General features: G+C 38.7%; 1 protein-coding gene across 1 annotated transcript in view; it reads right to left on the bottom strand.

Annotated features, from left to right (window-relative positions):
• Nucleotides 1-17,542, bottom strand: part of LOC113108497 (nebulin-like) — a 57,532-nt gene that overhangs the window by 26,056 nt on the left and 13,934 nt on the right. Inside the window, 51 exon segments of the mRNA XM_026271672.1 lie at nt 2,093-2,191; nt 2,307-2,411; nt 2,511-2,822; nt 2,968-3,075; nt 3,188-3,292; nt 3,620-3,823; nt 3,923-4,234; nt 4,326-4,433; nt 4,527-4,631; nt 4,779-4,982; nt 5,085-5,396; nt 5,608-5,715; nt 5,871-5,975; nt 6,172-6,375; nt 6,484-6,795; nt 6,878-6,985; nt 7,081-7,185; nt 7,280-7,483; nt 7,571-7,882; nt 8,002-8,109; nt 8,200-8,304; nt 8,409-8,612; nt 8,745-9,056; nt 9,146-9,253; nt 9,375-9,479; nt 9,578-9,781; nt 9,996-10,307; nt 10,395-10,502; nt 10,696-10,800; nt 10,897-11,100; nt 11,202-11,213; nt 11,215-11,514; nt 11,600-11,707; nt 11,791-11,895; nt 12,062-12,268; nt 12,375-12,686; nt 12,776-12,883; nt 13,244-13,348; nt 13,498-13,704; nt 13,815-14,126; nt 14,230-14,337; nt 14,451-14,555; nt 14,644-14,850; nt 14,945-15,256; nt 15,395-15,502; nt 15,756-15,860; nt 16,195-16,401; nt 16,494-16,805; nt 16,895-17,002; nt 17,098-17,202; nt 17,315-17,521. Of these exon segments, the coding sequence (XP_026127457.1) occupies nt 2,093-2,191; nt 2,307-2,411; nt 2,511-2,822; nt 2,968-3,075; nt 3,188-3,292; nt 3,620-3,823; nt 3,923-4,234; nt 4,326-4,433; nt 4,527-4,631; nt 4,779-4,982; nt 5,085-5,396; nt 5,608-5,715; nt 5,871-5,975; nt 6,172-6,375; nt 6,484-6,795; nt 6,878-6,985; nt 7,081-7,185; nt 7,280-7,483; nt 7,571-7,882; nt 8,002-8,109; nt 8,200-8,304; nt 8,409-8,612; nt 8,745-9,056; nt 9,146-9,253; nt 9,375-9,479; nt 9,578-9,781; nt 9,996-10,307; nt 10,395-10,502; nt 10,696-10,800; nt 10,897-11,100; nt 11,202-11,213; nt 11,215-11,514; nt 11,600-11,707; nt 11,791-11,895; nt 12,062-12,268; nt 12,375-12,686; nt 12,776-12,883; nt 13,244-13,348; nt 13,498-13,704; nt 13,815-14,126; nt 14,230-14,337; nt 14,451-14,555; nt 14,644-14,850; nt 14,945-15,256; nt 15,395-15,502; nt 15,756-15,860; nt 16,195-16,401; nt 16,494-16,805; nt 16,895-17,002; nt 17,098-17,202; nt 17,315-17,521 (8,967 nt within the window).

Consider the following 17,542-nt stretch of genomic DNA (forward strand, 5'->3'; position numbering starts at 1 on the left):
ACAAAAAGCGATTCTTCTTAAAGAAGCCAACAGACACAGGAAGTGCTTGTAAACATTTATACTTCTACTTTTAAAATAAACTTTTATTTCATTTAATTTCTTTCTTTTTTTGTTTTGTTTTTTAATACTTTTAAAATGATTTTATTTTTGTATATGCAATGCACTTTGAATTACTGTAATGACGCATACTACTAATTAAAACTAAAATATTTATATATTATCATATGTAGAAATGATTAGACAGGGTAGACTGTGCTTTTATCCAAAGCAGGGGCGGATCTACCGGGATGGCATAGGGTGGCAAATGCCACCCTAAAAGAAAGCCTTGCCACCCCAGTTGGCAGCAACGAATTAAAGGTTATGGCCAATTTGAAAATGTACGAGCGCGAATCTTTTGTGATTCGTGATCCCGCTCCGAACTCCCGAACTGATTCAAATGATTCGCGATCCCCAAACTGACTCAAATGATTCGCTATCCCGCTCCGAACTCCCAAACTGACTCAAATGATTCGCGATCCCCATAACTGAGTCAAATGATTCGCGATCCCGCTCCGAACTCCCAAACTGATTCAAATGATTCTCGATCCCCAAACTGACTCAACTGATTCGCGACCCGCTACGAACTCCCGAACTGTAAAAAATAATTAATAATTTTCGATTTTCAAATATTGCACCTGTCAAACATAGTCTATTTTGCCGGCAATACTGTTGACGGTGTCCTTTATCAGTAGGCTTTATATTTAAGCTCAACATGAAGTATAGATATTGTTGTCATGAAGACAAGATCCTGGTCTGTCGGCGGCCTCCCTCTATATGTCACCTACAGTAGCAGTCAAGCACGATTCTGGTGTGTAAAGACACAGAAAACGCGAAGCAGCCGCCACGTAGCAGAACCGCCACGCTCACAACACGCAGCCAGTGTGTCACCGGCCTGAGACTCAGGAGGAAAAGTTGGGTAAAAATGTATTATCTATCTATCTATCTATCTATCTATCTATCTATCTATCTATCTATCTATCTATCTATCTATCTATCTATCTATCTATCTATCTATCTATCTATCTATCTATCTATCTATCTATCTATCTATCTATCTATCTATCTATCTATAAATGAAGCTTTAATGAAAGCACAGACTTTGAGATGATAAATAACTAACGTGGTCTAGTCTACTACGTGATACGTTACCCACTTTTAAAAAGCGCGAGGATGCGTAACAACGTTTTGTGTCAGAACTAACTTTCACACTTTCTTTCATAAATTCTCCCCGTTTGTGTTTGAAAAGCGACAGGATTTGAATCGCGGAAATGGAATATGCTTCAGGGACCATATTCATATAACATCTAAAGCTAAATGTAGCTCTTGACTGGTTGAGTTAGATTGTGGTTAACACTAAACTGTAGAAAATCAGTTGAGTCTCCCAATCTGTAAATGTCGTTGGCTGTTAAAATCTTGTGTTTCTTATAATAAATCGACATATTGATAAAGCTGAACCTTTTATAATGCTCTTAATTACATGTCGATGCATACTGTATGCATTAGTGAGTGTGGGGGTGCTTATGGAGTATGGTCACTTATTCCTTATATAAACTGTTTCAAATGCAAGACATTGATTGCATGAGATTAAGTTTGTAAATTATAGCCTGTGCCCTTTTGTAGTGTGCACATATATTTATCATCAAACTGTGATAACTGTGACTAAATTCAGTATATATACGTCTGCCATATGTTGCCACCCCTCAAAAATTCCTGCCCCCTTCTCGCCACCCCATCAATATTCTTCTAGATCCGTCCCTGATCCAAAGCAACTTACAACTTCAGGTTTGTTAAAAGCTAGATTAGGTAACAAATGCCTTGGTTTAAGGTTGCATTTAATCACATGTTTTAAGTGTGCCTTGAAATCCTACTACTTTACATTCACTATTACTAAGGAAATTAAATAATAGCTTGTAAACCAAAATTGTATTTTATAATTTTAACATGTATGGAAACTGCTTAAAAATAACCTTATAATAATGTCTGATAATCTCTTTTCATGTAATTACAGTTTTGTATGACTGGATGATTGTGTAATATATGTCTTCTTGCTTACCTCATTGAGCACATCAGCAGCATTTTTAGAGCGCACAAAGTCAATTCTTTCAATTGGTGTTGTATATTTCTGCTCATCCAGTTTCACACGGTAGCCTCTCTGTGAATCAGAACAAAATGTAAAATCATTACATATCTGTATAATTGGTAGAAATAATTTATTAAGTACCTCTACTGGTAGAAGCAATTAAAATATACAGTGCCAAATGACTTACATCAGCCAGAACCTTTTGGGCATTCCTCACTTTGATAACTTCAACAGACTCATGGGGAATCCATCCACATCCCCTGATCCACTCCAAGTCAGCCTTGTACACAGCCTAAACATCACAAATTATCAAATGAAACAATGTCTTGCACTCTATTTTGTAAAAAAAAAAAAAAAAAAAAAAAAAAAAAAAAATCAAACCTCAACTTACATCACTACGCAGATCATAGACCTTCCTGGCCTGGACGACATCATTGGAGTCAGGCAGGCAGGTCCAGTTGTGCAGGTAGGTTCTGTAGTTGGCATCATTGACTTGGATCTGGCACTTCTTGGCCAGCTCAAGAGACAGCAGGTCCGCTGGGAGGTTAAACTTGGTCTTGGACTTGTTGAAGTCCTTCTTGTAGAGAGCATCACTAGCAATCTTAGCTGAGTTCAAGGCCAGCATGATCAAGGGATCATCATGGACACTGAGAGCCCCAATGTGATGACCGACTTGCTTACGATAACCAGCCTTGTACTTGTACTGCATTTAAAAGATGATCAAATGGGTTGTAAGCATTACTCTTAAATAGCAGAAAGGGGATTAAAAAGCCCAAATGTAAGATCTTTCACAATATAAAAGAGATTCAGAAAACAGACAGATAAAACATGACTTTGTAATAGCTTACGTCACTGGCTATATCTCTGGATGCCTTAGCCTTGATCACGGACACAGCATCCTCTTTGATTTGGTATGCCTTCGCCTTTGTAACATCCCAGTCTTTGGTGTACATTTTCTGCAACAGGACAAAAAAAAGATGGAAATTTAAAACATAACAATTTAATGTCATAACAAGCTCACAAAACAGAAATGATTTTAGTAATACTCAGCAATGTAACTTTTCTTACATTGCTGATAGCAATGGCATTGGCTCTGGACAACTCGATGGCAGGTGTATTTGGCATGATGTGGACAGATGTCTTATCTTTGTCCCATGCTTCTCTGTATTTTTTCTATAATTCAAAAAAAAAAAAAAAAATAAGATTAGGAACACATTGTTGCAAAAATAAAGACAGCTATAACATTCATTTTGCACAATTTTTTACATTTCTAATTAACTGTAAATATAATTATAATTATTATAATAACAGTAATAATAATTATGTTTCTTTCAAAAACAGAAATTTTGACTAGGAATTCACTGCAATTAAAATAAAAATAGTTTCACCCGATGTTTGTACTATTAGTTTCTATGCTTGTTAGAGCAACTGTCTTCAACCTCGCAAGGTAAATTTAAACAACATTTGAGTACCAACGATAAAGAAAGGCAATAATCTTACATCGCTGAGGATGTCAGCATTTTGCTTGGCTAGGACAATAACAGGCAGGTCCACAGCACTGGTGAACTTGACTGTGCTGGGATGCTGGCGGTACAGATTCTCATTAAGGATAGCCTGAGCATTCTTGGCTTTGATGACGTCAATGGATCCTTGCGGCATCCAGCCACATCCACGGATCCATTCAAGATCAGCTCTGTACACAGCCTAGTTTGAAAATTTGCAAAAAAAAGGTATTTATGTAGTTACATTAAAAAGCCTTTGTAAACAGCACAGTGTGTCAAACAAGGCATACAGTATACATACATCACTCTGAAGATCGTAGACCTTCCTGGCTTGGACAACATCATTGGAGTCAGGCAGGCAGGTCCAGTTGTGAAGGTAGGTTCTGTAGTTGGCATCATTGACCTGGATCTGGCACTTCTTGGCCAGCTCAAGAGACAGCAGGTCCGCTGGGAGGTTGAACTTAGTCTTGGATTTGTTGAAGTCTTTCTTGTAGAGAAGATCACTAGCAATCTTGCCTGAGTTCAAGGCCAGCATGATCAAGGGATCATCATGGATGCTGAGGGCTCCAATGTGGTGCCCTTGCTGCTTCCTGTATCCAGCTTTGTACTTGTACTGTAAGGTTTTATTACATAAAAGAAATTTGAGCATTATCGCTTAACAGTGTGTGCTTAATTTATTAGATAAGATCCACACTGAGGCTTACGTCACTAATGATGTCTCTGGAGGCCTTGGCAGATTTCACTGCGACAGCATCCTTAGGGAGGAAGTAGCCCTTACTAAGGCTGTCCTCATAGTCTTGACGGTAATATTTCTGAAAAGCAACACATACCGATTTAACAGGATTGAAAACTAAAATAGTGTGCGTTTATTTCTGATTTGTTGGTCACTATAAAGCTGTACTTACGATGCTTGTGTTGAGTCTGTTTTGTTTGCCAAGAACAATCTCAGGTGTGTCTGGCATGACGTGGATATGAATCTTCTCCTTATTCCAGGCATCAACATATGCACTCTGCAATGCAATAGCAATGAAGACAAAAAGTTAGACACATTCACCTCTGGTCTACAAAATCTCAGTCCGTATGAAAACAGTGATTTCAAACAGCAATTTATTTTTACCTTTTACAAAGATTAGTAACATTTTCTAGGAAAATAATACCTTGTCCATGATCTTGGCATTAGCTTGGGCAAGAGCAAAAGGTACGGCATCTGTCTTGCTTGTATACTTGAAGTTGCTTGGATGCTGTCGGTACTTCCTTTCATTCAGAATCTCAGCAGCCTTTTTAGCCTTCTCTACATCAACTGAGCCTATGGGTACCCATCCTGTACCTCTGATCCATTCCATATCAGCCTTATACACAGCCTGATGGCAGAAAATACATGAGAAACGGTAAAACAATGCTGGTAGTAGTATAGGGTAGGTCTATTTCTTATGGCTAAAAATTTGAAATCCACAGAAACTCACATCACTCTGAAGATCGTAGACCTTCCTGGCCTGGACGACGTCATTGGAGTCAGGCAGGCAGGTCCAGTTGTGCAGGTAGGTTCTGTAGTTGGCATCATTGACCTGGATCTGGCACTTCTTGGCCAGCTCAAGAGACAGCAGGTCCACAGGGAGGTGGAACTTGGTCTTGGACTTGTTGAAGTCTTTCTTGTAGAGAGCATCACTAGCAATCTTAGCTGAGTTCAAGGCCAGCATGATCAAGGGATCATCATGGACACTGAGGGCCCCAATGTGATGACCGACTTGCTTACGATAACCAGTCTTGTACTTGTACTGTGAAAAATCAATTTAAACATTCATTACATTCTGATCAGTAAACAGTAATCACATGCTGGGTCCAGTAAGGAAGGAAAAGTTACATTACTAACAATGGCACATTATGCTTTAGTGTTAAAGATGGCTCCTATTTCTATTTATGCAATCAAATATAAAATGCACTAGTGAGCTTGTATTATAAGCAAATGTTAAGGTGGTGTATACTCACATCACTAATAATGTCTCTGGATGCTTTAGCAGCTTTGATGGCAACAGCGTCAGATTTGAGGTCATAGCCTTTCCTGAAGATTTCTTCAACTGCTTGTCTGTACAGTTTCTGAAAACAACATTTTTATTATTATAATTTTTAAGTTAAATATTAAATAGGAATAATCTTGGAAATCAAACAGAATGCATGAATTTGAGATTTTAGTTTATCAATTAAACAAATATATAACGAAGAAAGAACAATCATTCAGAAGTGATACTTACCCTACTATTGTTCATTGCATTAGCACTTGAGAGCACAATCTCTGGGGTATCAGCAGGGATATGGATTTTGACCTTGTCGCTCTCCCATGCTGCATGGTATTGACGCTAAAAAAAAAAAGGTTTTAGTGACAATTTCAATACTGGTAAAACATCCTGCAATGAATCAAAATGAACATGAAAATAATAATTTATACAAAGTAATATATATTTAAACTTGTCACAAAATTTTTCTACAGAGAATTTTGTTGACAGTTACTATAAATTGGACTCTCGTCATGTAACTTTTTTTTATCCTACTAACCTGATCCATAATTTGGGCATTTGTCTTAGCAAGCACCAAAGGCATGGACTGCATGTCTTGTGTATATTTAAATGTGTCTGGTTTCTGCCGGTAGAGTCGATCACTAAGGATCTCAGCTGCTTTCTTTGCTTTCAGGACATCAATCGAGCCAATTGGGACCCATCCTACACCGGTCATAAACTCCATGTCTGCCTTGTACACAGCCTGAGGTGGAGAAGAAATTTAACTTTTCAGAACTATACAGTTCATATACAATTAAAAATTCTGAATCAGTACAAATATTTAAATGACATTTTATTTTTACAAACTTACATCGCTACGCAGATCATACACTTTTCTGGCCTGGACGACATCATTGGAGTCAGGCAGGCAGGTCCAGTTGTGCAGGTAGGTTCTGTAGTTGGCATCATTGACTTGGATCTGGCACTTCTTGGCCAGCTCAAGAGACAGCAGGTCCACTGGGAGGTGGAACTTGGTCTTGGACTTGTTGAAGTCTTTCTTGTAGAGAGCATCACTAGCAATCTTAGCTGAGTTCAAGGCCAACATGAGCAGAGGATCATCCTGGACGCTCAGGGCTCCAATGTGATGACCGACTTGCTTACGATAACCAGCCTTGTACTTGTACTAAAAAATGTAAAGATTTTCAGAAGGTAATTGTGCACAGTAAAGTATGTATGACACAAACTATGTTCTAATAAGTACTCACATCACTGATGATATCCCTGGAAGCCTTAGCTGCTTTGATAGCAATAGCATCACCACGCAAATCATAGCCCTTCTTCTTAGATTCTTCGTTGGCAAGTTTATATCTTTTCTAAAAATAGAAAATATTTCACAAAGAGTGTTGTTACTACAGATTTAAAGAGTTTTTAGTGGGAAAAAAAGAAACATTTTCAGACATATACATACCTCACTGTAGTTTATATTGTTCTGCTTTGCCAACAGAACTTCCATGCAGTCAGGCATAACATGGATTTTGGTTTTATCCTTGTCCCAGGCTTCAGTGTAAAGTTTCTATAATAGTTGAATAAAATTAGATGTCAAATGTTCAAACCTTTAAGCTATTTGTGACAGTTCTTGTGTTGAAAAACCTACTGAGCAGATTTACCTTGTTAATATTAGAAGCATTATTTTTAGATAAAACTATTGGCATGTCTTCAGTTGTAAGTGTGAACTTGAAGTTGCTTGGGTGTTGGCGGTACTTCCTTTCACTCAGGATTTCTCCAGCCTTTTTCACTTTCTCAACATCCACTGAACCAATGGGAACCCATCCGATTCCTTGAAGCCATTTCAGATCAGCCTTGTACACCGCCTAAATGGTCATGCAAAGAATAATGAAAAATTCTAAATAACTATAAAAAGAAACAATAAAAGTCAAAAAGACTTTCATCAGACTTACGTCACTCTGGAGGTCATAGACTTGTTTGGCCTGGACGACATCATTGGAGTCGGGCAGGCAGGTCCAGTTGTGCAGGTAGGTTCTGTAGTTGGCATCATTGACCTGGATCTGGCACTTCTTGGCCAACTCAATAGTCAGCAGGTCCACTGGGAGGTGGAACTTGGTCTTGGACTTGTTGAAGTCTTTCTTGTAGAGAGCATCACTAGCAATCTTAGCTGAGTTCAAGGCCAGCATGATCAGAGGATCATCCTGGACGCTCAGGGCTCCAATGTGATGACCGACTTGCTTACGATAACCAGTCTTGTACTTGTACTACAGTTGAAGGATTAAAGAAAAGTATGGATGGATAAAATTCAAAATAAGCATTTTGTCACATTCTGGACCATGAACTATAAGACTATGAATGAAAAACAAAAGAAGAGAGCACTCACATCACTGATAATATCCCGAGAGGCTTTAGCTGCTTTAATAGAAATGGCATCACCACGCATGTCATAGCCTTTCTTCTTGGCCTCCTCATTGGCAAGCTTGTATTGTTTCTGGAGTAAGATTAAGTAGAAAAACAAATGTGAGGGAAAAACAAATATAACTTTCCATGTTCAAATTGAGACTTTAAATGAATGACCCACCACACTGTAGTTAGCTTTGTTCTGTTTAGCTAGCACAATCTCCATTGTATCTGGCATGACGTGGACCTTGGTTTTATCCTTTTCCCAAGCATCAACATAGCTTTTCTATAATGTAAGGAAAAATAAAAATAAACGTATATATGCTAATTATCTTTACAAATTACATTGGGAAAGAGAAGAAAATGATGCTATTGATCAAAGCAGGCTACCTTGTTCATGATGTTTGCATTGGCTTTGGCCAAGGCCAGTGGCATGTCTTCAGTTGTGCAAGTGAACTTGAAGTTGCTTGGGTGCTGGCGATACTTCCTTTCACTTAGGATTTCTCCAGCCTTTTTCACTTTTTCAACATCAACCGAACCAATGGGAACCCATCCGAGACCTTGAAGCCATTTTAAATCAGCTCTGTACACAGCCTGAGAACAAAAATATCATAAAAATTAGCATTAAGTAGTGAACCGATATGTCTCTATAAACTGGGTATTTGAAACATGGAGATCTTACTTCTCAAATATTGAATAAAGCATGTCTACATGTAGCATACTTACATCACTCTGGAGGTCATAGACTTGTCTGGCCTGGACAACGTCATTGGAGTCAGGCAGGCAGGTCCAGTTGTGCAGGTGAGTTCTGTAGTTGGCATCATTGACTTGGATCTGGCACTTCTTGGCCAACTCGAGAGACAGCAGGTCCACTGGGAGGTGGAACTTGGTCTTGGACTTGTTAAAGTCCTTCTTGTAGAGAGCATCACTAGCAATCTTAGCTGAGTTCAAGGCTAGCATGAGCAGAGGATCATCTTGGACGCTCAGAGCTCCAATGTGATGACCGACTTGCTTACGATAACCAGCCTTGTACTTGTACTGTTTAAAAGAAAGAACAGTTTAAGACATAAGTTAGTTCAATGGTATATTTTGTTACATTTTTTTATGCAATAACTCAAAATACTCACATCACTAGCAATGTCCCTGGAGGCCTTGGCTGCTTTGATCGGGATGGCATCATTTCGCATGTCATATCCCTTCTTTTTAGCTTCCTCATTTGCAAGCTTGTATAATTTCTTTAAAGAAAAAAGAGCAGTTATTTTATTTAAAACATAAAAGAAAGAAAATAATGTATTAATTATTAACCAAGAACATCTATTATGCACCACTAAGAGGCCAATGTTGTGTCATACTTACCACACTGTAGTTGGCCTTGTTTTGTTTTGCGAGTAGAATGTCCATAGCATCAGGCATAATATGGATCTTTGTCTTGTCTTTGTTCCATGCATCAACATATAGTTGCTGTCAAGTAAAATTATGACATTAAAAAAATTTTTTAAATAGATGTAATAAAATGTAATTAGAAAACTATGCATATGTTTTATCAGTTCAGAAGTTACCTTGTTCATGACATCGTTATTGGCTTTAGCCAAGGCTATTGGCATGTCTTGAGTTGACATGGTGTATTTAAAGTTGCTTGGGTGCTGACGGTACTTCTTTTCACTTAGGATTTCTCCAGCCTTTTTCACTTTCTCAACATCCACTGAACCAATGGGGACCCATCCGAGACCTTGAAGCCATTTCAGATCAGCCTTGTAAACAGCCTAAAAGCATACACATATATGGAAATAATGCCTGTTAGCGACTCCATAGTTTATTCATCAGTATCTTGCTTTTTCAACATCAAGAAGACAACAGAGACCCAAGCAATTCATCTTTTTTATAATATACTAGCTATAAAATAACAGAAAGTCAATTCAATTAAGATACAGAAATTGATCGATTAATAATGCTCTCCAGAAGCTTGATAACACGTACATCACTCTGGAGGTCATAGACTTGTTTGGCCTGGACAACATCATTGGAGTCAGGCAGGCAGGTCCAGTTGTGCAGGTGAGTTCTGTAGTTGGCATCATTGACTTGGATCTGGCACTTCTTGGCCAGCTCAAGAGACAGCAGGTCCACTGGGAGGTGAAACTTGGTTTTGGACTTGTTGAAGTCTTTCTTGTAGAGAGCATCACTAGCAATCTTAGCTGAGTTCAAGGCCAACATGAGCAGAGGATCATCTTGGATGCTCAGTGCTCCAATGTGATGACCGACTTGCTTACGATAACCAGTCTTGTACTTATACTACAAAAAATATAATATTCTCAGTTTAGCAAATGACAGAATATCCTCAATGAGACATAAACTGCTTATTCAGTTTGTTGTGCTTACGTCACTAGCAATGTCCCTGGAGGCCTTGGCTGCAATTATAGATATGGCATCATTGCGCAAATCATAACCCTTCTTCTTGGCCAGTTCATTGGCAAGTTTATATTGTTTCTGCAGAGTAAATCAGAAAAAAAAATTTGAACAAACCTTGGCAACAGCAGAATCTCAATTCAAACAAATGCTCATAACTCTTAATCTATAAACAGTGTGACACAGGGTTAATATCGAGAATATTTGCTTAAAAGTAAAAAAAGAATACTCTTAAATACAACTGAATACTCAAATCTAAATTTGAAATACTGACCTCACTATAGATGACTTTGTTTTGCTTTGCAAGAACCACATCCATTGCATCTGGCATGATATGAACTTTAGTTTTATCATTGTTCCAGGCTTCAGCATATTTTGACTGTCAGAATGAAGAGAGAATTAAGCATCAAAACTGATGTCACAAATAATATTTTAGATAGTTTCATATTGGTCTAGATATCAAATGTAAATATACCTTGTTCATTATTTCATTATTGGCTTTGGCCAATACCAGTGGCATGTCTTCAGTTGAACAAGTAAACTTAAAGTTGCTTGGGTGCTGACGATACTTCTTTTCACTTAGGATTTCTCCAGCCTTTTTCACTTTCTCAACATCAATCGAACCAATGGGAACCCATCCCATTCCTTGAAGCCACTTCAGATCGGCCTTATACACCGCCTGAGAACAGACATGTATGGAAAGAGTGCTTGCAAGCTTGATAAGGATGGGTAATCAACCTTATGTATATATTTACAAAGCTGCAGTGAAATCAGACTTACGTCACTCTGGAGGTTCATAGACTTGTTTGGCCTGGACGACGTCATTGGAGTCAGGCAGGCAGGTCCAGTTGTGCAGGTAGGTTCTGTAGTTGGCATCATTGACCTGGATCTGGTTCTTCTTGGCCAACTCAAAAGCTATCATGTCCACTGGAAGGTGGAACTTGGTCTTGGACTTGTTGAAGTCTTTCTTGTAGAGAGCATCACTAGCAATCCTAGCTGAGTTCAAGGCCAGCATGAGCAGAGGATCATCCTGGATGCTTAGGGCTCCAATGTGATGTCCGACTTGCTTACGATAACCAGCCTTGTACTTGTACTGTTTAAAGTCCATTAAAATATCCATTACATTTTGATAAGTACACAGTAATTAAAAACTGGGTCCAATAAGAAAAAAAACTTACATTACTAGCAATGGCACATGATGCTTTTGCAGCTTGAATTGGGATGGCGTCAGCACGTAGATCGTAACCCTTTTTCTTTGACAGTTCATTGGCAAGTTTGTATAGTTTCTAAAGAAGAATATGAAAAGATGATTTAAATGCTGTGACTTAATGACAATCACTGTTTGCAGGAATCTGGCAGCATCACTAACCTCACTGTAGTTAAGTTTATTTTGTCGAGCAAGAGCCACTTCCATTGAATCAGGCATAATGTGAATCTTGGTTTTGTCCTGTTCCCAGGCTGCAGTATACTTTTGCTGAAGGAAGAATGAATGGGTCCATTTTTTATTATTCTGAAACATTTAGTCTAATGAAACTATTAATTATGTGTCTCTAAAAAGAAAGTCATTTGACCAAATCTAATAATCAAGATAATAAAAAGCAAAGCTCACGGTCAAGTAAAAAAATGGTTTTAACTTTCACCTTGTTTTTAATTTCATTGTTGGCCGAGGCTAGGACCAGATCCATGGAATCCATGCCTTTAGTGAACTTGAAGTTACTGGCATGTGTGCGGTACAGTTTCTCGCTGCCTATCCGGCTAGCAGTCTTCGCTTTCTCCACATCCAGAGATCCAATGGGAACCCATCCAATTCCTCTGATGTAACTGTTATATTCAGATTTGTAGACATTCTGCAAAATTGGAGATTATCAATATACATTAATAATCTAACTGAAAAATAATAGAATTTTATAAAAATCAAAACATTTAAAATACAACGTCACAATCTGGACTCACATCACTTGCGATCGCCTGCATGTTACGGGCCAGCTCTAGGTTCATGGCATCAGGAAGAACTTTATAATGTGTAATGATATGCCGATATCCAGCAAAAGTTTGAGCAGCCGTAGCCTGCTTAGCATGAACAACACTCAACATGTCCACAGGGGCATGGTACTTCAGCTTGGACTTGTGATAATCCTTCTTGTAGAGTTTATCACTCTGGATCCTAGCGACCTCCATGTAGTGAACCAGCAAGGGGTCGTCCTGGAGACTACGGAAGCCAACATGATGTCCTCTTGCTTTGTTGTACTCCTTTTTGTATTTGTACTGTAATGAGAATTTGTAGAAGTCAGAAATGGTAATGTTTGGATGGCACTAGTGACAGAAACATTTGATAATCTATTTGAGTAACTCACATCACTAGCAATGTTTGTGGAGGCCCTAGCTGCAACCACTGATACAGCATCTGCCTTGAGGTCATGACCTTTCTTCTTCAGGGCTTCCAGTCCTGCTTTGTAGGCTTTCTGTATTCAAAACAGCACAAGTTATACATGGTATTAATGCTTTTAAGGGGATTTTTAGTGACTCTTTACAAAAGCTACACTGCTTCATTGGTAGGTGACAAAATATTTGAGTTTTTTGTTTTATTAAATAAATCACTGATAAATTCACTCAACTGGTAAATTCAAACAGACTGAATGATTCAGAATCTCTACTGTTCAGACACATGCAACAAGTTCTGATTCTGCTCTGAGAACCATGCTCACTGGTGGATAAAAAGCTGTGAATATTTTGTCTACAATCTATGTTACTCAATATGTACTACTTGTTAAAATATTCTTGTAAAAAAACTTAATATTCTGCAAATACATAAATACACCTACCTCACTGATGTTGATTGCATTAGCCTTTGCAAGAACGATTTCTGGACTGTCAGGCATAATATGGATATTTATCTTGTCCTTGTTCCAAGCGTTTGTGTATGCTTGCTAAAATAAAAAACATATTCAAAATATTATTTATTGATCAGGCTAGCCAAATTATCCATTAAAAATGTCATCAATTACAGATGCACATACAGTACATCTCAGAAATTTTGGATCATTACTATTATGGTTTATTAAAAAGTGTAATCTACCTTGTCCATGATCTTATTATTGGCACTAGCCAATGCGAGGTCCATAGAATCCATAAGTTTGTGGAACTTGTAGTTGGAGGGGTGAGTGCGGTAGCTGTGTTCACTCAGGATCCTTCCTCCAACCTTTGCAGTCTCTACAGCCAGTGAACCAATGGGCACCCAACCCATACCCTTAATGGTGTCGTTGTACTCACTCTTGTACTCAACCTAGGAGACAAAAATTATACTGTTAAATCCTACTTTAATACTTCACTCCAACAGGTTATGAGCTACCCCTTCCATATAGGATGTGTTGATCTAAAAGAGGATGGACTTACATCACTGGAGCTGACGTTCATGGAGCGAGCTAACGCCAGGTTCATGGCATCAGGCAGCAGGGTGTAATGATGAAAATGTTGCTTGTATCCTGCATTTGTCTGAACCTTTGAGGCAGTTTTGGCTTGTACAACACTCAACATGTCCACAGGGGTATGGTACTTCAGCTTAGACTTGTGATAATCCTTCTTGTAGTTCCTCTCGCTCTGTATCTTAGCCACTTCCATGTAGTGCACCAGCAAGGGGTCGTCCTGGAGGCTACGGAAGCCAACATGGTGGCCTTTCGCTTTCTCATATGCCAGTTTATACTTGTACTGTTATGGCAGAAACATGGATTTATCAGAAAAGATTAATGATTTTGCAAACATATATTAGAAGGTACTAAGAAGAAAATGGATAGGATAATAGGATATTTACATTGCTAGCAATATTCCTGCCTGCTTTGGCAGCCACAATTGAGATAGCATCTGGTTTGAGGTCATAGCCTTTCTTATTCATTTCCTCAAGGCCAGCTTTGTAGAGTTTCTGGAAATACACAGAAAAGGCAATGGAATATAGCACACTGGACTTTTTTTTTTTTTTTTTTTGCTTTGATTGTTAATTAGGATCTTTTGAATGAATGCAATAATTAGTCTTACCTGGCTCATGTTCAATGCATTGGCCTTGGCCAGGACAATATCAGGACTGTCAGGCATCACATGAATCTTGAGCTTGTCATTTTCCCAGGCAGCATGATAGGATTTCTGCAACCAAAAGCATTTCAATTTTCATATATTGACATTTAATTTTAAACCAGTCACACCAATGAAAACACCCTCAATCCATACTTGCCTTGTCCATGATCTTATTATTGGCACTAGCCAATGCGAGGTCCATAGAATCCATAAGTTTGTGGAACTTGTAGTTGGAGGGGTGAGTGCGGTAGCTGTGTTCACTCAGGATCCTTCCTCCAACCTTTGCAGTCTCTACAGCCAGTGAACCAATGGGCACCCAACCCATACCCTTAATGGTGTCGTTGTACTCACTCTTGTACTCAACCTGGGAGACAACAAAGATAACGTTTAATACCTTTGTTAAACCCATGGTACCCCCTCCAAATGGGATGTGAAGATCTAAAAGAGGATGGACTTACGTCACTGGAGCTGATGTTCATGGAGCGAGCTAACGCCAGGTTCATGGCATCAGGCAGCAGGGTGTAATTATTGAAATGCTGCTTGTATCCTGCATTTGTCTGAACCTTTGAGGCATTTTTGGCTTGCACAACACTCAACATGTCCACAGGTGTATGGTACTTCAGCTTGATCTTGTGGTAATCCTTTTTGTAGTTCTTTTCGCTTTGCATCTTAGCCACCTCCATGTAGTGCACCAGCAAGGGGTCATCCTGGAGGCTACGGAAGCCAACATGGTGGCCTTTTGCTTTCTCATATGCTTTTTTGTATTGGTACTGTGGTAAAAAAAACAGTGGATTCTAATCAGCCCATTACATTCATTGAGAAAATGCAATTTTTATTTTTATTTTTATTTTTTGATACTGCTGAACAGGACCTTTAGCATTTTAATGCAAGATACATTTTACACTTACGTTGCTGGCAATGTGTCTTCCTTGTTTAGCAGCAACAATGGAAATAGCATCAGCTTTCATGTCATAGCCTTTAGCAATGTCCACAAGCCACTGTGCCTTGTAGCGTGACTATAAAATAAGAGGTTTTTAACATATACATTATTTTAGTGTTTCATTGGTAATAATAATATTAACAATAATAAATACAGTTTTATAAATAAAATGCAATTGCCTGATAAGTTTATAGCGAATAGTGAATACGCTGAGGACTGTTAATGCAATAGCTAACCTGAGCTAATAAATGAACCAATATTAACACAGGATCATATTGCAACGTGTTTCTCATTTATTTAATTTAGATTGGATATTCTTTTGTACTCACCTCACTCACTGTCTGGGCATTATATTTGGCCTGCAGGAACTCTGGGGCATCAGCTGGTAGATTGTACGTGTGCATAAATTTCTCTCCAGAGGCTTTATAGGCAGCCTAAAATGAAATGAAAAGCAAACAAGACCCATAAATCAGTTTTAGATCATCATTATGCTTAGTTGGGGTCACTTCATCTACAGCGATATCATTGACTTGATTGCAAATAAATGCACAGACACTATTTAACTGAACAGAGACGACATCACTGAATTCAATGATGAACTGCCTTAACTATCATTTTGCATTATTGAGACACTGTTTTCCAAATGAATGTTGTTCAGTGCTTTGACGAAATGTATTTTGTTTAAAGCACTATATAAATAAAGGTGATTGATTGATTGATTGATTATGGTTCACAATCATTCACAATCAATTATTGAATTATACTTACTTTATTTTGTAGTTTTGTGTTGTTCATGGCCAAAACCATGTTCATCTGATCTGTCAGACTGGTAAATTTGAGCGTACCAGGGTGAATTCTGTAGGACCTCTCATCAAGGGCTTTATTGGCAGCCTTGACCTTCTGAACATCTATAGAACCGATGGGAACCCAGCCTGCTCCTCTGAAGACGTTGTTGAAATCTGATTTGTACAAATTCTATGGATAAAATGGGATCTGTTAATCATTTTGTCAAAACAGCAATCATCCTAGGTTTAAGTATAGTCATAGCCTTATTTAGTTTTGCTCACATCACTCTGGATCTCCATCATGTTGCGAGTCAGTTCCACGTTCATGGCATCAGGCAGCAGGGTGTAATGATGGAAATGCTGCTTGTATCCTGCATTTGTCTGAACCTTTGAGGCATGTTTGGCCTGCACAACACTCAACATGTCCACAGGGGTATGGTACTTCAGCTTAGACTTGTGATAATCCTTTTTGTAGTTCTTTTCGCTTTGCATCTTAGCCACTTCCATGTAGTGCACCAGCAAGGGGTCGTCCTGGAGGCTACGGAAGCCAACATGGTGACCTCTTGCCTTCTGATAAGCAAGCTTATACTTGTACTATAAAAAAAACACAGCACAGTTGCATATAAGTCAACAATGCACTCCAACAATTAAATTGGAAATAAATTAAATGTAAGCTTGCTTACATCACTTGCAATATCCCTAGAGGATTTCGCAGCAACAATAGGAATGGCATCATGCTTCATGTGATGCCCTTTCAGAAGATCCTTCTTGTGTGCGTAGGTATAGTATTTCTACAAAGGCAAAAGAAAACACAAGCTTCCAGTTGAACTTGATACTGTTAACCATCTCATTGTCATATACAGTATAATATATGCAGCATTCTTACATTGCTGATATTGACAGCGTTGTATTTGGCTTGCAGAAGCTCTGGTGCATCAGCAGGGAGATGGTAAGTGTGCATGAACTTCTCACCACTGGCTTTGTACAGCCTCTGGAAAACACAATTGACATGATTCAGAAAGTAAACATAAATGAAATATATTTAACCTTCATTATGGACATTCATCATGGACACCAAACAACAGCATGCGATGGTCCCTCACATCGCTTAGCTGCTGTGCATTCAGTTTGGCTTGTTCCATGACTGGGGTTTCCAGAACGCTGGTGAACTTGATAGTGTCTGGGTGCTGCCTGTACTTCTTCTCATTGAGAGCTGCAGCAGCAGTCTTTGCCCTTTCCACATCCAGAGAACCGATGGGGATCCAGCCTGTCCCCTTTACGTAGTTATCATAGTCCTGTTTATACTGGACCTAATTGAATTAAACAGGGCA

The sequence above is a fragment of the Carassius auratus genome, chromosome 9, assembly GCF_003368295.1.
Source record: "Carassius auratus strain Wakin chromosome 9, ASM336829v1, whole genome shotgun sequence".
Lineage (NCBI taxonomy): Eukaryota > Metazoa > Chordata > Actinopteri > Cypriniformes > Cyprinidae > Carassius > Carassius auratus.